Raw genomic sequence first — 23,398 nt, 5'->3', positions numbered from 1 at the left:
CATTTCCTGATATTTAATGGAAAAACTTAATTTTTAGACAGGTATTAGTGAAATATTTTCTTTACTCTTTTCTCACTCACTTTTTTTCGCATCTTTTTGCCACGGTTCGCGTCATTTTTTTTGAAAAGCGCTTTTTCAAAGTTTACTAAGTTTGTTTACTTGAAAGGATAGAAAAAATAAAGCCGAAAATATTCGCGAATTTAAGTTTAATCGTGTTAAATTAACTAATTTTACTATAAAAACATCATAAAAACGGACTAGAAGGTGAGTTGAGTTGGATAAAATGTAGATTTCAATGATAGATATTGAACATATAGGATTTTTTGTCAATTTTGTTAATTATTTAGAAATCAACATTCTGAAAACAGACATTTTCGTTTCCAAACGTTTATAAAAATGCGCTATTTTCCCTTATTAAATTAATATAACTTTTTTAAGGTTGTTCTAACTCATTTAAATCCTATTAAAACATTATATAGGTAAATTTAATAATACTACATTATTAACTCAATTTATAGATAGAAGTGGGATAAAAAAATATCCAGGATGAATCCTTATATGCTGCCTCCGGGGATGGGACCTCCTCATCCTGGACAGCACAACTTATGGCTCAGCAACAGGCAATGATGATAACAAATGCGCGCAGCGATTTGGCAACTACTCAAATTCAAATTCCTCTGGTACAGGAATGGATTGGAATTTTTGAAATCCACCGCCACCAAGAGAAGATACAAAAATCATAAGTGAAGAAAAACTACAAGAGAAAAGTCACAAAAATGGGCTTCTTCAATCAAAGAGATTTGCTGAAAAGCGGAAATTTGGCTTTAATAGATGCACAAAAAGCCGATATGCCTGAGACATGTTAGAAAGATTATCAGAGATCATGGTGATATGACAAGTGGCCACATAAACATGGAATTATTTAGGAGCATTAAAGTATATGCCTCATGCAGTCATGAAACTTTAGAAAATATGCCAATGCCTTGGGGTCATTCGAGACGTTCAAGTCTTGTATCACATTACAGGAGCTATAACATTTGTAAATGAAATTCCATGGGTAATTGAACCTCTATATATTGCATTATGGGGTACAATGTGGATTATGATGAGACGTGAAAAGAGAGATCGTCGTCATTTTAAAAGAATGAGATTCCCTCCATTTGATGATGAGGAACCTCCTCTTGATTATGCTGACAACATTCTTGATGTTGAACCGTTAGAAGCTATTCAAATTGATTTAGATCAGAAGAAGACGGCAGTGTTTTCGACTGGTTCTATGAACATAAAACCACTTGTTGGAACTCCTCATGTCAATGGATCCACATTCAGAAAATGGAATTTGACATTGCCACAAATGGCCACATTATACCGTTTAGCTAATCAATTGTTGACAGATCTTGTCGACGAAAACTTTCTATCTCTTTGATCCAAAGAGTTTCTTTACCGCTAAAGCCCTAAATATGGCAATTCCTGGCGGTCAAAATTCGAACCTTTAATTAAGGATCAACATTTAGGAGATGAAGATTGGAATGAATTCAATGACATAAACAAAATTATCATTCGTCAACCTGTTAGAACTGAATATCGTATTGCATTTCCATATCTTTACAACAACATGCCACTTTACGTTCATCTTTCATGGTAAGTCATTTGAGTTTTGTTATCCTTAATTTTCCACAAGTCCATGAATTGGGTAACTTTCTAAGACAATGGAAATTACCTTTGTTTCCGTGGATAGATTAAATCAAGCAATCAAACTTTTACTACAATATGTGCTAATTTTGTGCATGACTGTGTATTGCAAAGTGAATGCCATTTCCTTAATATCATTTATTGGGTATATAAGGGCTGAGTTTCACTTATACTAATTCAAAACATTATTTGTTTTGTAGGTACCACACACCAGTGTCGTTTACATCAAAACAGAAGATCCGATTTGCCAGCATTCTATTTTGATCCACTGATCAATCCAATTGCTCATCGTCATGGAGTTAAATCTGTTGATCCATTACCAGAAGATGACGAAGAATTTATTCTTCCTGATGAAGTGCAGCCATTTTTGCAAGACACTCCACTTTATATGCTGACAACACAGCTAATGGAATTGCCTTGTTATGGGCTCCAAGACCGTTCAATATGCGATCAGGACGTTGTCGTCGTGCTATAGATGTTCCAATCGTTAAATGCTGGTACAAAGAACATTGTCCACCAGGAAATCCAGTAAAAGTTCGTGTCAGTTATCAAAAGTTTGAAATATTACGTCCTTAATGCTTTAAAACATCGCAGACCCAAAGCAAAAAACGAAACGATATCTCTTCAGATCGTTTAAGGCAACAAAGTTTTCCAAACAACGACATTAGATTGGGTATAGCTGGACTGCAAGTGACAAGACAAGGATATAATATGTTGAATCTGTTGATTCATCGTAAAAATTTGAACTATCTGCATCTTGACTATAATTTCAATTTAAAACCAGTTAAAACATTGACAACAAAAGAGAGAAAGAAGTCACGTTTCGGAAATGGTGAGTTAAAACATTGAAGCTAGGTTTAATCTTTGGATTAAAAATTAATCCATGGATTAAAAGTTTCTTATAGCTAAAAAATTTTAAACAATTTTACTACGTAAATCCAATATCAGACATCATTTATTTTACAGCTTTCCATTTATGTCGTGAAATTCTGCGTTTGACAAAGTTGATCGTCGACTCACATGTCCAATACAGATTGAACAATGTTGATGCTTTCCAACTTTCTGATGGTTTGCAATACATTTTTGCCCGCATTCACGTTGGTCAATTGACTGGAATGTATCGTTACAAATACAAGCTTATGAGACAAATTCGTATGTGTAAAGATTTGAAGCATCTCATTTATTATCGTTTCAATACCGGATCTGTTGGAAAAGGTCCAGGATGTGGTTTTGGGCACCAGGATGGAGAGTTTGGCTCTTCTTTATGCGTGGTATTACACCATTGTTGGAAAGATGGTTAGGAAATTTATTGTCACGTCAATTCGAAGGTCGTCATAGTAAAGGAGTTGCCAAAACTGTCACAAAACAACGTGTTGAATCTCATTTCGATTTGGAATTGAGAGCATCCGTTATGCACGATATCGTTGATATGATGCCAGAAGGAATTAAGCAGAATAAAGCAAGAACTATTCTACAACATTTATCAGAAGCTTGGCGTTGTTGGAAGGCAAATATTCCATGGAAAGTTCCTGGACTTCCGATTCCAATTGAAAATATGATTCTACGTTATGTTAAAATGAAGGCAGATTGGTGGACAAATACAGCACATTATAATCGTGAAAGAATTCGTCGAGGTGCGACTGTTGATAAGACTCGTATGTAAGAAGAATTTGGGAAGATTAACGAGATTGTATTTGAAGGCTGAACAAGAGAGACAGCATAACTATTTGAAGGACGGTCCATATATTTCACCAGAAGAAGCTGTTGCTATATACACAACAACAGTTCATTGGCTTGAATCGAGAAGATTTGCTCCAATTCCTTTCCCACCATTATCATACAAGCACGATACAAAATTGTTGATTTTGGCACTTGAGAGATTAAAGGAAGCTTACAGCGTAAAATCACGTCTTAATCAGAGTCAACGAGAGGAGCTTGGATTAATTGAACAGGCTTATGATAATCCTCATGAAGCTTTATCGAGAATCAAAAGACATTTACTCACACAGAGAGCATTTAAAGAAACTGGAATTGAGTTTATGGACTTGTACAGTCATTTAATTCAGTTTATGATGTAGAACCTTTTAGAAAAGATCACAGATGCATATCTTGATCAATATTTATGGTATGAAGCAGATAAACGTCGTCTATTCCCTCCATGGATTAAACCAGCGATACAGAACCTCCACCGCTTTTAGTCTATAAATTCTGTCAAGGTAAGTTTCATTTTGATCCTTCTTATTTGCGTAAAAATGGTTTTATATAGATATTTTGGTGATTATTGTGAACGTGTGCTTTGTAGCATAGAGATTAGATTTGATTTGTCCCCTTGTTACAAACCTCACGCTTACGGTAAGTCTTTTGACAACAGAATAATGTAGAGCACATCAGTAACTATTAGTTTTCATTATCTTACGTACTTGTTATTTAGTTTAAATAATAATTAATTTAATTCCATAGGAATCAACAATCTGCAGGATGTTTGGGAAGTTTCTGAAGGTGAATGTAATGTCCTTATGGAATCAAGATTTGAGAAATTGTATGAAAAGATTGATTTGACACTGTTGAATCGATTGCTTCGTCTTATCGTGGATCACAACATTGCTGATTATATGACTGCTAAAAACAATGTCGTTATTAATTATAAGGATATGAACCATACAAACAGTTATGGAATTATTCGTGGTCTACAATTTGCTTCGTTTATCACACAATATTATGGACTTGTATTGGATTTACTTGTGCTAGGTCTACAACGTGCTAGTGAAATGGCTGGACCCCCACAAATGCCTAATGATTTCTTGACCTTCCAAGATACTGTCGTTGAAATTTCACATCCAATTCGATTATATTGTCGTTATGTCGATAAGATTCACATCTTCTTCAGGTAAACATTCATCCTTTATTTCCATTAGACGTTAAGTAATTGATAAATTTTAATTAATCAACAGATTCACAACAGAAGAAGCAAGAGACTTGATTCAAAAGTATTTGACTGAACATCCAGATCCTAATAATGAGAATATTGTTGGCTACAATAATAAGAAATGTTGGCCAAGAGATGCAAGAATGCGTTTGATGAAGCATGATGTCAATTTGTAAGATTTTTTCACTTCCTTTAAAATTATTAATCCATAAATTAAAAGACAATTTTAATTTTACAGAGGAAGAGCAGTTTTCTGGGACATTAAAAATAGATTGCCACGTTCAGTAACAACTGTTCATTGGGACAATACATTCGTGTCTGTATATTCAAAGGATAATCCCAATTTGCTGTTTAATATGGCTGGATTTGAATGTAGAATTTTACCAAAATGCAGATTACAGCATGAAGAATTCACACATCGTGATGGTGTATTGGAATTTACAAAATGAAGTGACTTAAGGAAAGAACAGCTCAATGTTTCTTGAGAGTCGATGACGAATCATTAAATAGATTCCATAATCGTGTAAGACAATTTTGATGGCTTCGGATCAACAACATTCACAAAGATTGTCAACAAATGGAATACAGCACTTATTGGCTTGATGACATACTTCAGAGAATCAGTTGTAAATACACAAGAATTACTCGATTTACTTGTGAAGTGCGAAAATAAGATTCAAACTCGTATCAAAATTGGTTTGAACTCAAAAATGCCTTCAAGATTTCCACCCGTTGTATTTTATACACCAAAAGAATTGGGTGGCTTGGGAATGTTGTCGATGGGTCACGTTTTGATTCCACAATCTGATTTGAGATGGTCAAAACAAACAGATGCCGGAATCACTCTTCCGGTCTGGTAATTTAATATCTGTAAATATTGGTATTGCCAATTTATTAATTTGATTCTTCGTTCTCTTTGTTTATAGGTATGTCACATGACGAAGATCAATTGATTCCTAACTTGTATCGATATATTCAGCCTTGGGAAAGTAATTTATTGATTCCCAACGTGTTTGGGCTGAATATGCTTTGAAACGTCAAGAAGCTAATGCTCAAAGTCGACGATTGACACTTGAAGATTTAGAAGACAGTTGGGATCGTGGTGTTCCTCGTATTAACACTCTTTTCCAAAAAGATCGTCACACTTGCATACGATAAGGGTTGGCGTATTAGAACTGAGGTAAATATAACGATCAATTCAAATTTGAATTGTTTTGAACTTTTAAAAATGAACTGAAATGAGGTTGAACTCAGAACTACTGAACTAATTTTAAATTTTTAATTTTATTTGCAGTTTCAAGCAATATCAAGTCTTGAAACAGAATCCCTTCTGGTGGACACATCAGAGACACGACGGAAAATTGTGGAACTTGAATAATTATCGTACAGATATGATCCAAGCATTGGGTGGTGTGGTATTCTTGAGCACACATTATTCAAAGGAACTTATTTCCCAACATGGGAAGGTTTGTTCTGGGAAAAAGCCTCAGGTTTCGAAGAATCGATGAAATATAAGAAATTGACAAATGCACAGCGTAGTGGTTTGAATCAAATTCTAATCGTCGTTTCACTTTATGGTGGTCACCAACAATCAACAGAGCTAATGTTTACGTTGGTTTCCAAGTCCAACTTGATTTGACTGGAATTTTCATGCATGGTAAAATTCCAACATTGAAAATCTCATTGATTCAAATCTTTCGTGCTCACTTGTGGCAAAAGATTCACGAATCTATTGTTATGGATTTGTGTCAAGTATTTGATCAAGAATTGGACGCTTTGGAGATTGAAACAGTACAAAAGGAAACAATTCATCCACGTAAATCATACAAGATGAATTCTTCATGTGCTGATATTCTTCTTTTCCCTGCTTATAAATGGAATGTCTCAAGACCATCTTTATTGGCTGATTCAAAAGACACAATGGATAATACAACAACACAAAAGTATTGGATTGATGTACAGCTTCGATGGGGTGATTACGATTCCCATGATATGACAAAGATATTCAAGAGCCAAATTCTTGGATTATACAACAGACAATATGTCAATTTACCCATCGCCAACAGGTGTTTTGATTGCAATAGATTTAGCATATAATTTGCATAGTGCTTACGGAAATTGGTTCCCGGGTTGCAAGCCTTTAATTCAACAGGCTATGGCTAAAATTATGAAAGCAAACCTGCATTGTATGTCTTAAGAGAACGTATCAGAAAGGCACTTCAATTGTACAGTTCAGAACCAACTGAACCTTACTTATCATCTCAGAATTATGGAGAATCGTGGTGTTCAGTCAAATTATTTGGTTTGTGGATGATACTAATGTATATCGTGTAACAATTCACAAGACATTTGAGGGTAATTTAACAACAAAACCTATTAATGGAGCTATTTTCATCTTCAATCCTCGTACTGGACAATTGTTCTTGAAGATTATTCTATACATCAGTATGGGCTGGACAGAAACGTTTAGGACAGCTTGCAAAATGGAAAACTGCTGAAGAAGTTGCTGCTTTGATTCGATCACTTCCAGTGAAGAACAGCCTAAACAGATTATTGTAACAAGAAAAGGAATGTTGGATCCACTTGAAGTCCATTTACTTGATTTCCCTAATATTGTCATTAAGGGATCTGAACTTCAATTGCCTTTCCAAGCTTGTTTGAAGGTTGAAAGTTTGGTGATTTGATTCTTAAAGCGACAGAACCACAAATGGTTCTTTTCAACTTGTATGATGACTGGCTAAAGACAATTTCATCATATACCTGCATTTCACGTCTGATTTTGATCCTTCATGCACTTCATGTTAATACAGAACGAACAAAGGTCATTTTGAAACCTGATAAAACGACAATTACTGAAGCTCATCGCCAACCCAATGATAAACGACGAAGAATGGATAAAGGTTGAAGTCCAATTAAAAGACTTAATTTTACGTACGGAAAGAAGAATAATGTAAATGTAGCGTCATTGACACAATCTGAAATTCGTGATATTATTTTGGGTATGGAAATATCCGCACCTTCAACACAACGTCAACAAATTGCTGAAATTGAGGAAGCAAACAAAAGAACAATCACAATTGACAACTACAACAACAAGAACGACAAATAAGCATGGAATGAAATTATTACATCGACGACATCAAACTACGAGACACAGAGTTTCAGTTCAAAAAACGGAATGGCGTATTCGAGAGCTATTTCAGCTACACAAATTTACATTTTACGTACAAATCACATTTACGTCAGTTCCGACATTAAGGAAACTATATACTTACATCTTACCGAAAAATATTCTCAAGAAATTTGTCACAATTTCTGACTTGAGAGCTCAAATTGCTGGATATTTGTATGGTATCAGTCCACCAGATAATCCACAAGTTAAGGAAATTCGTTGTGACGTCATGCCTTGTCAATGGGGAACACATCAAATTGTCAATTTACCCAATATTCTACCTTCACATCAATACTTAAAGGATATGGAACCTTTGGGTTGGATTCATACGCAACCAAATGAATTGCCACAATTGTCACCTCAAGACATTACAACTCATGCCAAGATTATGTCCGAAAATCCAAGTTGGGATGGAGAAAAGACTATCATCATTACTTGTTCATTTACGCCTGGCTCATGTTCATTAACAGCTTACAAATTGACGCCTTCTGGTTTTGAATGGGGAACTAAGAATACAGATAAAGGTAATTATTGTCAGATCTGATGATTAATTTTTAATCCTTAGATTTATTTGATTCAAAAATTAATTAAATTATTTTAATTCACAGGAAACAACCCAAGGCTACCTGCCAAGTCGTGAGAGTTCAAATGTTACTGTCGAATAAATTCACTCGGATTCTTTATGGTTCAACTGCAAGAGTAAGTTGGAATTATAATTTCATGGGAGTACGTCACGATCCAAACATGAAGTATGACTTAATGCTCTCAAATCCAAAAGAATTTTACCATGAAGTTCGTCGATAAACTCATTTCAATATTTTCAAATCTCGAAGATGCCAGCGATGGAACCGGTTAGGATCATTGAAGATGTATTTGCTTAAAAATAATCTATAGATTTATGTCTTGATATAAAACCCAATGGGAAACAATAAAAATAAATAAATAATAAATTTTTCTTCATTTTAAAACAATTTAATCAGGTTTTTTCATTGATTTTAAAAAAATAAATAAAATTGAAGGACAAAAGAAAACTTTTTTGGCGACATAAATTCAATACATAGTGAATGAAAGTGAAAATTTATCTATAGTTGATCACATAAACCATCCCTAAAAAAATAAGCAACAGGCTTAATAAAAAAAGACAACAGCAAAATAAATACAACAAAGACAAGAAAAGAAAAGCCGGCAAAAACCACCAACCACTCTTTTGCATGCATTGAAAGGATATACAGTGAAGAGAGAGAGAATTTGCACATTTATACACGATATATGTACGGTATAGTACAGTTCTTGAAGTTGAATGGAGCTTAAACGCAAGCGCAATAATTTTCTGATTTTAAAAGCATCATATTGAATAATTTCATTTGTAAAACAACAATCGAGTGCATCGAATGTGGATATAGTTTGTACTGTTCAACGGTAGTCTTGTCATCAATAAAAGTCAATTGTGTTATTAATTTGTGACTGAAAATAGAATCGGAAATTTAGATTTTTAACGTATTGTGTTGACAATGGATGATCAGCCGAAGGAAGGTGGTGAAGGAGATAAGAAGATTGTCCACATATACATTAGTTAAGGTATGAACAAATTGCAATTTCCTGAACGTTGAAGGCATACTAACATTCAATAGACCATATCCAATACCTTCGATTATCAATCGTGTGACATAAAAAAAGAAGTCGACAAACAAAAGGCAAAACGCGACTTAAAAGTTGCATGCAGTAACGACATTATCAGATCAAATTTCTTCATATAAGTTAATTTTATAGTCACAGTTGATATTTTTTCGGTGTGTCACAGTTATCGACATAAAAAGAAATGTGACACATTGTAATCAATAACCTATTTCATTTAGTCATCAATATCCGCTTCTATATGTCTAGCTATTTATCTTTATATTCGCATTTCTTCCCCTATTCATTACAATCCATACAGTTTCTTCGGTTACCTTCTTTATTTTTCCTTACAATGAATTTTATTGATTCATAAAAATCATAAAGAAAATTGAACATAACGAACTTAAAAAGTTATGTGTGTATCCATACTAACTAATCGACAGAAAATAAACAAACCTTTCTTTCTTGTACTCAACGGAATTATATGTCGTTTATAATGCGGTCTATTATGTCACTTTGGTTGGAATTTTAAATTGATTGACACTTTGAGTCTATTAAGGTTTACAGTCAGCATTTGATACAATTTTCCTATCAGACTACTTTGAACTTGAGTTAAATCTGAGGTTATTTTTAATCCTGAGATTAAGTTTATTCTTCTAGCAAATCATTCAGAAACTCAATTTCAATTTCAGTTCAGTTCAAAAATTAATGAATTTGAATTTAAAGAGAAATACGTTAAAATTCAAATCTATCAAATACATTAAACTAAATTTTAGAATTCAGCTCCCAAAAAAATTAAATTCAGCTCCAAAAATCTGTCAAAATTCACAAACTAGAAATTCGTTCAATTTTCATCCATTTTTTCCCATCTAAATAAAAATACTTAGTTCTATCCATTGTAGCGGAACCGGTGTTGTTTTGGTTGTTGTTCGCAAGAATTTGAGGGAGTTGTGGAAGTTGAATTGTGTTAGCTGGAAAGAAGCTGTTATTTTGCAATGTATGGAAGGATACCTCTCCAAATGGGTCAAGTATTTGGGTGATAGGAACTACGATCGGTCTAAAATCTCCTACTCTTGGGTCAAATTGTTGTATTACAGTAAGAGTCTGTGTCAACACTGGATTAAATCCTCTTGGTCGCCCGTACTCTAATTCACTGTAAATTATATATCTACAATGTAGCCATGAAAATTGAGTATCACCATTCATACACTTTAACTTTTTTTAATATGATATTCACTAAAGATTGAAACACTTTCTTTTGTAGTTCAGTAATTTGTATCTTTATATTTCAAGTTTTTGACTTAACCTAATGAAAAATAGTTTAGCTTCAAGTATGAGTTGAACAAGACCAAACTAAGGAATTAATTCATTTAATTATGCTGTGTGAGAGCAACAAAAAGTTTAAATGATCTATCTTAACAATATATATATTAATTCGATTTAATAATTTTGATTTAATAATTTCAAGAAAATTTCTTTGTTTATTCGTTGATGATTGAAAGATAACTCTCGATTTTTAAATATTTGGAAAGACTGATGATGATCTTGATCTTCCATGCTAATCGTCAACTTCCACTCTCATCTCTTCCTCTCAATGGCTACATTCCCATCCTTTCTTCCTAGCAATTTTGCCTCAATTAGCCTTTTTGTCTAACGCACAATTCTATTTTAGATTTCCGATCTTGATTGAATGTTGATGTAATGTTGACTGGATGTTGATTGAATGTTAACTGGATGTTGATTGAAAGTTGACTGGATGTTGTGTTTGCGAAAAATTATTTCACTGGATCTCACGATTCACTAGCAATTAATCACTGCACATATTCTAATGGCTCTTGATGAATTTAATTTCTTTTCTAGTTATGCACTAGAGAAGTTTAAATACACTATATACAAAATTTATGTAAAATTTGTGCAATTTTACAAAATTATCACTAAACCTAGTTGAAATTTTTTATAATTTGGCCTCAATTATGCATCAACAACACCAAATTATCACTTAATAATTGATTCACTTTATGCAAGCTCCACAATTACTTTTCACTATACTATAATAAACATTTTAAATCAAGTATATATACTTAAATTTAATTATTTTAAAAAATTACGAAAAAAAACATGTTATTGTTTTTAAATATTTGGAATGACTGATGATGATATTGATCTTCCATGCTAATCGTCAACTTCCACTCTCATCTCTTCCTCTCAATGGCTACACGGATTAGGACCAATATTCTTGTTATTGCACAAATACAAACTGGATCCCTCAAATAAAGAACCAAGAAGTTCTTGTTAATTTAGTTTTAAGTATAAAATAATTTTTTTTTTTTTTTTTTGTCTCATCAAGGATTTTTTTCAAATTTTTTTATCCAAATTTCACCACAATCAATGATATCATAACACATAATTAAGCTTCAAATTAAATTTAAATTGAAACCGAAAGGTTGGTATTAAAAATTAACAATCATGTATGATAAATTCTAATGTATCTACTAAACTCACAATAAAGAAAGTTTATTATATTAAATAAATCCTGCGATTTAAATTAACCTGAAAATCTAAATCCAAGGATTAAAATGTGAAACACTAAATTCCAATTGGATTCATTATTATATGCCTACTTGTGCCATAAATCCACAACTCCCAACATAATTTCCATATCAACAAACGTCGTTGCTCTTTCATTTTTCCAAGATCCTTACAGAAATTTCACCCCTAAAATAACGAACTTTTCTAATTCAAACGCAATGTCAACAAAATTGAAGTAAACATTTTTTAACACAAAAACATTTTCTCAAAATATTTAATTAAAACTTAAGTATTTACAGCCAAAAACACATCAAGTAAGTTTCTGACAAATAATTCCACATTGTAGACTTCAAATATCACGAAATCCTTTGTTATTTATGTAGAAATATGCTTCGAAAGAAATTGAAGCTTGGAGAGCAAAAAGAAGATTCAGGAACAAATGGTACAGAGATTCCAGAAGCTAATATTGCATCATCTGTATCGATTACATTCGAATTGATGTTTTGGGAAAAGATCTGGCGACTTGAACAGCAATTGTGTAAGTTTCAATCATCCTTTGGATGTAATGTTATGAGATCCAGTAAGAATCCTTTCCTTTTTCCATACAATTCTTATAGGCGAAGAGCTGAAACAAATAGAATTCAGCAAATCTGATAAGAATATTGGAGCAATCTACAACACTTTGGATTATGCAGCAGAAGTTCATAAGAATTATCTGAAGCAGTACCTCAAGAAGGCACCAAAAGTATTATTCTTAGGAATGAATCCAGGAATAAACGGAATGGGACAAACTGGAGTAATAACTCATTAATTTATTTAATAGCTCATTTAAATAAACAATTTATTTCAAGGTTCCATTTGGTCACGTTTTAACTGTAAAAAATTGGATGCGATTGACTGGTCATGTTGGAAAGCCAGAAGTTGAGATTCCGTCAAAGCCAGTTGAAGGACTTGATGTAAGTTTTAATATTTGACAATGTTTCATCAACTGTTGTTCTGTAAATATTCATTTTAGTGCACTAAAGAGGAACCGAGTGGCAAAAGATTCTGGGGATTAGTTCAAGAACTTTGTGGACAGCCTGAAAACTTCTTCACCAACTGTTTTGTTCATAACATCTGTCCATTCGCATTTTTACACTCTTCTGGACGAAATATAACTCCAACAGAAATTAAGGTACAGAACATACTTAATCAACATGAGTCAACTGATTTTAGAACTGTAAATCATTTTAGGGACCAGCAAAAGCACAACTAAATGCAGTATGCTTAAAATATTTGGCACAATCCATTGAAGTCTTCAATCCACAAATTATAATCAGTATTGGTAGTTACGCTAATGACCGTATCAAAGATCTCAAGAAGAAGAATCTCATTTCAGAATTGATTGACTGCAAGCTTTTGGCACATCCGAGTCCTCGATCATTAAACAATAATGACTGGGTTGATAAAGCACGCAAATGGTATCAAGAAAATGACATTATTAAGTATTTCAACAATGAACGGCAATAACTATTGTTTGATTAGCGGAACCTAAGACATAATAAGTGTGTACCTGTTAAAAATATTCAGTATTTTAAACGAGCATTCATTACAAGTAAGTTATAAGGTATATTTATTTTTAACACATAGCTATCGATAGCATTAAGATTCGTATTCCATAATTGATACATGACATGAATAAAAGTAATTGACTGAAAATATTTACTTCCAAAAGTTAATTGCTCTGATTTCAGGAGGCTAAATTAGGTATTTAAAAGTAACGGTCATTTAAAATTCAAATTAGTCGATAAGTTCAAAAAGTTCAAAACTTGAATTTCCGTTGAAATTGAATTTCATTGAAAAACCTTTTTATAGTAAAATTAGTAACATTGATTTATTAATGTCTTATAAATTAGTCGACATGTTATATTTCATTTCCATATTTTGACGTTAGTACAAATTTTTTATTTTTATTTCTATCTCAATGTCGTGAAAAAATGGACACGTATGAAAAAAAAAGTTATGATATTTAATCATTTTATGGAGGGAATTATAAAGTAGTAAAATCTAATCTTTTTTATTTCATATTAAAGTTATATTTCTGAGATTATGTCCTTTTATGTGCCTCTCGATCCCACTTGCTCTTTTCTCTTGTCGCACTTTTGCTCCTAAATTTACGTCTGTTTTCAATGTTCTAAAATAAATTTAATATTTTTTTTAAATTCCTATATAAAGCTCATGATTAGTTTAAATAAACGATTATTGTGAGATTAAGATTATAATGATGATGACATATAGAGCAGATGTGTGAGCTATGAAAAGTGACGCTGAAGCAAAGCGAAGAATATTCAATATTTAATTGATGTTCTGTGATAATGAAAATTAAATAAAGAGAATAAATATAGGAAGAGATTTAGAATTAGAAAGATTATGATTAGATTGCTGTAAAATGAAGATTATGATTAGGTTGCATTTTTGCTGAAAATGGTTTTGTAAAATTTAAAATTTCAACGGTTTTGTAAAATTTGAATTTTCAAAGTTCAAATTTTGAACTTTCAATTTCTTAAATCTTAGGATTTAATTTTAATCCTAGGATTTAACAAAACCTTCAAACTCTTTCGTCATATAACACCGAATTCACTTCAAGTTCATTCATAAAATTATTAATTCCACGGTCAATGACGATAAATACCAAGTGCAATGTGAAATAACACATTAGTTTCGCAAAAATGCACAACAGAAATTCATTAAATGGAAATTTGATAGCTGTTAGCTTTGTGATTTAGTACAAAATGTGCTACCTTTTGATCGTTACTGTAGTTGATCTCATATCCATCGCTTATAAACCTGGAAAATTAAAATTAATTAAATATTCATATAAATATTATACGAACTTAATTACTTCGGCTTCCAAGGAGCATCCATGGCAAGCGAACTGTTGACTGTCCTAATAATTGGCTGTTCCTCATTATATGCAGTTCTTACACTACTTTTACCCGAAAGTTTCCGTCCATATGTCTGCGGAATATCACCAACAACACTCGCATGAAGATACACAACACTACGTTGACTTGCATCGCTATCAAATCGATCACGGCCAAGATTTTCACGGCTGCAAAAACAACAAAATAGCAAAATTTACATATAAATTAATTAAATTAATACCTGACAGATAAACTATTACGAAGCCTTCGTGATGTCGAAAAATTGGAATCGGATTCAAGATTACTGTCTCTTTTATATTGTGGATAATATGCGTCATGGGTGTCAACAGCATCATGTCCAAGAGATTTTCGCGGTAGCGGACGAGGAAGTGTCGAGACTGATCGAACAAGTTTTGTGGATTTTGGTGGTCTTGGTGGAGGCAGGTAGTTGTTGATTGTTGGAGATACTGGACGACTACGATTACTTGGCGATTCTCCTGTCTTTTCTGCTTCATCGGATGTACTTTCGGCAATATTGATGAGCTCAGCACGTGATCGAGAGACCTAAGGACAATAGATATGACATAATTGTAAAGGAAGTGATTATAAGGATTTTACCGATTTCGATTGTCTCGTTCGGCGACCAGAATTCAAATTCTGCAGCGATGTGCTCTTTTCTCGTGCCTCATCATAATGAGATGGTGATTTAATCCTTAAACAAAAAAATTGACAATAATCTGTAAATAATCCTCTTAAAATCAATTGCTCGTGTTACTTATTGCCTGCATCGTCCAAATCAGTATCACCAAAGAATCGTAGATTCTTACTTGATCCATTAGACAATGAAATATTTTTCATACTTGACGATTTTGCTCGTGTTATGGTCGACGAATTTGAATTTGAGTGACGATCAATTGTTGGGGGATTTGATAAATCCTAAAATAGAAGTGAACATCATAAAATTAAAATTTATCCATACTTAATCCATCATTGACCTACTCGACTCTTCTTTCTTGATAATCGATCCAATGATGCAAACCAATTAAATTTCTGCTGACTTCCATTTGTGCTTTGTTTATCGCGTTTCAATGTACTTGTGGATGTTACTGTTGATGCATTCTTATTCACTACTTTTGACTGCGGTAATTTTGGCGGCGGTAATGACTTTGAGCGACTTGTTGTCATGGGACTTGCTGTAGGTGTACTTAGACGACGTCTTGGCATTGTTGGAACTGACTTCTGAGGTGGTGGCTCAATATCCGGTGAATATTCACGGTATCGTGCCCTTAATTCATTTTCTTCATTGTTCTTATTACTTCTCAACTTAAACAATTCTTTGACCTTATCCAATCCACTCTTCTTTTTCGTTTGTGTCTTTATAAATTCTCTTGTCATTTTCTTGTTGTGCTTCCACTCCTTTAAAATATTCTTTTTATCTTGATCGGTGTCGTAATTGTCGTCATTATTGCTGCTTTGACGATATACGTATGTGCGAACAAGTTGATAAGGATAAGTCTCATCTGTATGTTTCCTTTCTTTCATTAGAAATAGCTCGCATTCGATTATGTCATCCTCGTAGTTCCATTTACGACTGTGAGGAAATAAAATGCAAACATATGTTCTCATTAGTGGATATTTTAATAGTGGGAATGTTAGTATGTGGAGGTGAATTATGCGCATTTTATTTGACTGGATGTTCGGTAATAGATTTTTAGAGGGAATTTCAGATTTAAGAATTTTAACGACTTTTTGGAATTTGAAATTTTGAACTTTAGAGGGCTTAAAACATTAGTTCTAAATTTTTGAATTTCAAAAGGCCGTTAAATTTTGATTTTTTTGGATTAAAATAAGATTTAGTCAATTTGTTTCAAGATATTTAAAAGGAATTGTCACAATCCAATTACAGTTAGCTATGAAATTTCACACATCCAGTCAGCAAAGTAAGCCATTTAAAGCAAATAAATAAGCTCATTTGCTTAAGCAAAAATGCGATAAATTTAAAACAATGAAAGAATAAATATGGGCGTACCCAATATTAAATCTGGAACTATACCGATTCTTATTGTGACTATTATTCTTAACAACAATGTCCGTCTCATTTCCCGAATCTGTGTATTTATCAATGAACTTTTGACTATGATGTGAATTTTTTCTCATTGATCCATCATCCAAATACGTCGTTGACGTTTTCGACTGCTCATACTTAACTCTCGTCGGCGATGACGATTTATTAAAATCAAGATGTTTTCGTTCAGGCGAAAAGCGATTATTAATAAATTCATTTGAGCCATGTTTGTTGTATGTTCGTTTGTGGATTGTAGGTGGATTTGAGCGTGTGTGATTATTGTCATTGTTGATGTGAAGGCCGCCTATTCTTGATTTTATGCGAGATTCCAAGATCTCACGACGACTACTCAATGTAGCATCGATTCCATTATTAAAATCTGTTTCACGCATTTCGTTCAGACGATCAAATTCGTTATCTAAGTAATAAGTCTGTTGTTGCTGTTGTTGTTGTTGATGATTATTAATTAAATTATCAATATTTGTATTGGATGAATATCTTGGAATGTGTTTTCTTATATTTGCTTTTATAATTGGCTCTTCCTCATTCGTTGATGCAATATTATCGATTTCGTCTCGTCCAAACTCATCCACTGTATGCTTTCGTGATGATACTTTCTCGTCTGAAGCTGTATTGATAAAATCAACTGTATCATTTCTCATTGATTGTTTAATTAAATTGCTAGGACTAGCTGCTGACTGTTTACGGCTCGTCTTAAGTAGCATGTCATTGTTCTGTATTGTTTTACTAGCATCAGCATTTTTTTGATCATTGCAAACTACTTGTGTGTAGACAATGTTACTTGGGTTATGATTACTATTATTAAGGCTATTAGTATTGCTGTTATCTATGTGACTCTCAACAGTTGGTGTCATAGATTTCATATTAAAATAATTATTATGATTAGTATTATTGGGTGATGATGGCATTAAAGTAGGACTTTTAGGCGAAAGCTGAGGTTTTGTATATGAAAAGCCACCGGCTTGTAAGACGGCCATTGGCGGAGGCGATAATCTTTCAACAGATAAGCGTTTAATTATTTTATCCACCCTCACGTGTTTTGTGAGCGGAAGCTTTTCAACTGGCATTTGTGAACTGTGCATTGATTCCATTGATTTTGATAGAAATTTACTACGTTGTTGCTTCAATGAATTTTCACAGTCCTCGACACCCTCGACGTTATTGATATTACTGTTATTTGCTTCAAAATAGTCACTACAATTCCTATCGTCCAATAATGGCGTATTGACTTCTGTTATTGGACTCAATGGAATTTTCTTTCTAGTTAGAGAATTTGTTATTAAGGAAGTATTGTTGTTATCACTGTCACTACTTATTACGTTATGGTTGTTATTATTTTCATTAATATGCAGCTTATTGACATATTTTTCACGTTTATGCTTTAAACTTTGTGAACTTATATCACTTTTACTTCGTCCAACCTTTTTATTATTTACAATTTTCTGATCATTCGTTTTAGTGTCTGTGCTACTACCATTATTTTGATTACTATTAGTTGAAGAGATCGAGTTAGTGGAAGCTGGTATACTGTTAAAGAAATTGAATATGGAATTTCGTTTAAGTTTTTTTGTTGATGCGTCAGATTTACTTCGTCGTAATGGCTTTTTATATGCTTGCTTTCGATGTGGCAAAGATCCAAAACTGTTGACCTGCTCGAGCACCAAGGCTGTTATTGTGATAAAAATATGAATAAACAATTGACAATCAATGTTATTGTTGATTATGACATGTCATCATGTGTGTCATGTGGGGCTTTTGGATGTGCACATGCAAAAATTGCAATGAATAATTAACGGATTTTCAAAGTTGAAATGTCAACCGTCAAATTAAATTAATTGAATTTGTGTACTAAAATCACTAACACATTGAAACATATTTCTAGGAATTTGAAGAATTCTTTGATTTATGTTACTTTTTAGTCAAATAACAAGCATAGAGACATTGGAATCGACAATAACAACTCTAATCTTCCAAACTAAGTAGATCCAGTATAGAATTTTTGTGTATTTTCTTCAGAAATTAAAATTATTCTTCTCATTCACAAATTCAAGTACAATTTTCACATGAACACATCCATATGGTGAAATCAGGACGATTTACTCACCTGCTTCTCTCTCTAAAGCCTCGTGAGACAAGTCATTCGGTAATTGACGTCGCAAATTTGGCGATTGTGACCGTGAATTTGAGTCAGAATTCAAATTGTCATTGTTTAGTAATAATGAACCTTTTAACAATTAAAACAATAGATTAAAATATGCCATATTTACCAATCCTAATCAATCAATCAATAGTAAATGCAGAGAAGAACTCATCGAAATGGAAATGAATGGATAGAAATAGACACGAAATAAATAAATAAAAAATGTCTAAAGATAGTGAAAAGTGATGATTCGCGACTTGTGTATTCCACAGATCCAAATGAAATGAAAACTACTAAAATACTAAAAAAAAAACCAAATGGCAAATGCAAAATCATCTGAATTTTATCATCGTCGCAGTATTAGTTACTGCTGTATAAACAAACGTCAACTGGTCGCACAAAAATATTTTTATTTTCATTCTCAACAGAGAACCTATTGTAAAGATCATTTGTTAATGTGTGCACAATAGAGGAATAACATAGAATCAATGTGGGATAAAAATCGTAATTTTTTTTTTGTTGTTTGTGGAAAAGTCACATATTTGGAAATGCTCAAAAAAAGAACGTGAATGAATAAAATATGTGATGAATATAGTTTGATTTATCTGTCGATCTGTCTATGTATTTTTTATATTATTATATCAATGAACATCATCATTTCATTCTTATCTCATTAGTCTACATTTATTCTCATTTAATTGGCATTGCAATTTATTTTTTGCTCATTTCAATGACTTTGTAACGGTTTTGATTTGAATTTTTTGATTGTGTCTTGGATGATTTTTAGTACTAAATTGTGTTTTGAGCAAATTATTGAATTTAATTTTGAGTTTCAAAAATTTGTTAAATTTTGAACTTTAAATTGAACCTTTGATAAATTTAGTGCCTCGGCTAAAAGTTCAAATTTCAAAAAGTCAATAAATTTTGAACTTTAATGGAATGTCGGTAAATTTTGAACTTTAATTGTGTCTGTGCTAATTTTGTACTAAATTTTAAAAATTTGTCAAATTTTGAACTTTGGTAAAATTGTGTCTTGGCTAAATTATTTCAAATTTCAAAAAGTCGTTAAATTTTAAATTTCAAAAATTTGTTAAATTTTGAACTTTAACACAACTACAAAAATCTCAACAAAACTGCCGACACTGTGAATGAATATAATAAATTATTAGTGCACCCACTTGAGAATTTATCATCAATATTTTAATATAAAAGTCAATTTACGTTTTAAGTTATTTTTCTTTTCTCTCTTTTTTTCTGCATGTTACCGACATGTGTTGAAATAAATTGTTCTATTCAATTAATTCAGATCAATGCAAAGGATAGAAAAATAAAGTCAAACTAACCATATCTCTTAACATGTACATCACGATTGAAAGACACACGAGGCCCATTGTTAGTCTTTGGCGTTGAAGAATTCTCCATAGAATTCACCATATTGATAGCATAACATTTCTTTCACACGCTCAAAACTCTTTTTTTTTTCTCTCTTTCATTCAACAAATTTGTCCTCTTAAAAAAATATCTCTAAAATGACGTCATTTTATACAAAGATTGAATTTTGTAATGCAATTGATAAAAATGTCATCCTGAAATTATAAATTTAATTTTACTAGTTTTGTAATTTTTTTGGGTTGTCACATAGTTAAATTTGATTTTGAGGTGTAAAGGGATTATTTCGTGTTATTCCAGTTTATCTTTTTGACATATATTAATATACATTTTCTTAGCGCAATTCTGGTGGAGAAATAGGAATTTGATGTTCATTTTGGGTTGTTGACTTTTTTTGTAACGGTTTTTATTTAAAAATATATGATTCTAGTAATGAATTTAAACATTAGTACACAAATGTACTGGATTTTGATTGTTTCTTAACTATTTTCAATATTAATTTAACATATTTCTAAAATTTGAAGTTGTACTAGATTTTTGAACTTAAGACTAAAAATGTACTAGATTTTGAAACGAATGATTTTGAAAATGTACTAGATTTATAAAGCTTAAAATGAGCATTCATTGGACTAATTATTTTAAATCTGAAATTTTAATCCAAGGATTAAAAATGAAGTACTAGATTTTTAATTTAGATCAAAGAAAGTACTAGATTTAAAATCTTAAGACTAAAACCCTATTAAAATTCAAAATATAAAAGTTCTTTAACATTTAAAAACCTTTCAACTGTCCAAAATCCTTCAAATTTAGATCCATCAAATCTGATTACAATTTCCTAAACATTATCTCCAACCACAAACCTGCTAATTTAAAATCCACCAAAAATACGCTTATGTCCGATAAGTTTTAATCACATTTTCTCTCTCTAATTTACAAATGCTTATATTATACACACATGTGGTACATTAATAAAGACTATGTTAGTATCAAAAATATTAAAATTCTTTGTCGCTGCTTGTTTTTTTTTTTTGCGAGTTGTGTCAAAACCTGTCCAATTCTCACAGAGATGAAGAAAAGTAAAAAAAGCTGAGATTTTTTTTTATAGTTCCAGTATTTTTTTTTTTGGTCAATTTTAATCTCTGATAAAATAAATTAAGAACTTTCGTGTTCGCTCATAGGATATTTTTGAGATGGAAGACTTCAATGAGAGAACAAGCGAGAAGAACTGATTGTTATTGAATTATATCGAGAAATTAATGTACAATCATTGAGTTGGAGTCGTTCATGAATGACGTAGGTCTGTTATTACTTTAATGGAGTGTCCGAGCAGCATGATGTAATCGCTAGGGCACTGCTACGTCGCTTTGTTGATGACAAAATATGTAAGTGCTGAAAACAGCGCCGTTTTGGCTGTTTTTGGTCAATTTTTCTTTAATATCTTAAACTATTGCGTTATTCTCAACTTGTTATGCTCTTGAGTGTAAGTTCAACGCCTGCTTGGGTTTGAGATGTGTAGCACAATGATTATTTATTAATAAATTTAATAAAACAACTTCCAAATGGATTTAATTCTTCACTATAATGTTTATTCTTTCGAGTTCAAAAACAGACTGAACTTTTGAACAAAAAGGGGTCTTCAACTATGTACAATAAATATTATTCAAATCTCAAACGATCGTTAATGAACAGAAAGTTTACTAAAGTTCTAAATTTGATAAAGAATCAAGTTCTGTTCCCAGAATAAGACTAAACCTAGACGTGATTCATGACCGACCCCACATACATCTTAATGACTCAATAATAGCAGCATTTAAGTGTATTTCGAGAGAGAATATTTTTCATATAAATACACAGATTTGTGAATAGATATTTGTCCACTCTCTACGCAAGTGTCATTAAGCTGTTAAGCGAGCATGTTTTATATGATACAAGTATGTCGTAATATGAATTAAAGAACCAAAAATAGTTAGTTAATAGCATTAAAAATTTCACCAATAAAGAATATTAAAAGCTGATTTATGAGGACTAATAATGAACACAGATGAAAGTGAAAATCATACTGTGAATAAGAGCAATGCTCAATGTGACATAGTAGACCTTCAAATGGTACACAATGGATTAATTTAACAATTATTTCTCAGTAACCGACACCAAATGGTTTTTTATTTGACTGATAAACAGTCATTGATAAGGATTTATGAACTTGTATTATGAATTTATTAATTAAATTAACTGAAAATTTCATTTAGCACATAAGTTTGTAAATTTTATTATAATTTAAGCACTTTTGATTACTTTTTTAAGTTCCAAAAACTCACTTATCAATTCTTATCAACTGGATGTTTAAAATTAATTTAATTAAATTTAATTTCACAATTTTTTTAATTATAATTTATTAAACTTAATTTTTCATTGAACTTCCCAAAAAAAGAATTCTTTTAATTCCACATTTTTTAAATTTTTACACGAAATACAAAAAAAAATATTTTTCAGCACACCGATTTGACTTGTTGTGCTTTAAGATATAGACTAATGTCGCGAAAAGGCGAAAAGAGAGAAAAAGACTCCGAAATGAAAATAAAAATATCTCACATGTACGCGAATACATCAATACCACAATGTGTGTCTCAGTATTGATCACTCGGACATTAAAATAAGTCATGAATCTCATTTATTTATTAAAAAATTAAAATTTTATTTTTATGTATGCACTTAATTAGGTAAATTAAAATGGAAATCACACATGGGGACATAAATAGTATTTAAACAATATTTAATTAACTTAATTATGAATATTATCTACAAGGTTGCAAATTGTGCAATTATTGGCAGAAATCATTTTCACCTTATTTAATTAACGGTTCTTTGATATTTGTATTCTTTAACGGTCGTTTTAAATTTGAACTGAAGAAAAACAAATTTAAATAAATTTCGATCGTTATTT

The 23,398-nt window shown here is 31.8% G+C and overlaps 2 protein-coding genes and 1 pseudogene across 5 annotated transcripts; 2 read left to right on the top strand and 1 right to left on the bottom strand.

Annotated features, from left to right (window-relative positions):
• The first annotated feature begins 546 nt into the window (after positions 1–546).
• On the top strand, positions 547–8,430 carry LOC139092545 (pre-mRNA-processing-splicing factor 8-like; annotated as a pseudogene).
• Positions 8,431–12,158: 3,728 nt separating this feature from the next.
• On the top strand, positions 12,159–13,623 carry LOC139092543 (single-strand selective monofunctional uracil DNA glycosylase-like). The gene is made up of 6 exons (XM_070642971.1): positions 12,159–12,250; positions 12,320–12,474; positions 12,554–12,732; positions 12,788–12,892; positions 12,952–13,110; positions 13,170–13,623. Exons 2-6 carry the CDS (start codon positions 12,324–12,326, stop codon positions 13,443–13,445), a joined length of 870 nt encoding a protein of 289 aa, XP_070499072.1. The 5' UTR covers positions 12,159–12,250; positions 12,320–12,323; the 3' UTR covers positions 13,446–13,623.
• A 200-nt stretch (positions 13,624–13,823) lies between these two features.
• LOC139092542 (homeobox protein 2-like) lies at positions 13,824–22,880 on the bottom strand. 4 transcript variants are annotated; one of them, XM_070642966.1, is made up of 11 exons: positions 22,773–22,877; positions 20,409–20,651; positions 19,030–19,149; positions 16,869–18,591; positions 15,839–16,430; positions 15,615–15,775; positions 15,458–15,551; positions 15,081–15,403; positions 14,818–15,027; positions 14,717–14,762; positions 13,824–14,109 (listed from the first exon to the last, which is right to left on the bottom strand). In XM_070642966.1, exons 2-11 carry the CDS (start codon positions 20,497–20,499, stop codon positions 14,023–14,025), a joined length of 3,447 nt encoding a protein of 1,148 aa, XP_070499067.1. In that variant the 5' UTR covers positions 20,500–20,651; positions 22,773–22,877; the 3' UTR covers positions 13,824–14,022. The 4 variants fall into 4 exon arrangements, with proteins under 4 accessions (XP_070499067.1, XP_070499068.1, XP_070499071.1 ...); XM_070642970.1 differs by lacking the exon at positions 22,773–22,877 and having other exon boundaries at positions 13,827–14,109; positions 16,869–17,532; positions 18,514–18,591; XM_070642969.1 differs by lacking the exon at positions 13,824–14,109 and adding an exon at positions 14,133–14,282 and having other exon boundaries at positions 22,773–22,880.
• Between the last annotated feature and the right edge of the window lie 518 nt (positions 22,881–23,398).

This window comes from Chironomus tepperi, unplaced genomic scaffold, assembly GCF_022539635.2.
Source record: "Chironomus tepperi strain 1889 unplaced genomic scaffold, CSIRO-AGI_Ctep_v1 contig_308, whole genome shotgun sequence".
Taxonomy (NCBI): domain Eukaryota; kingdom Metazoa; phylum Arthropoda; class Insecta; order Diptera; family Chironomidae; genus Chironomus; species Chironomus tepperi.
This window is presented reverse-complemented; position numbering and strand designations above follow the sequence as displayed.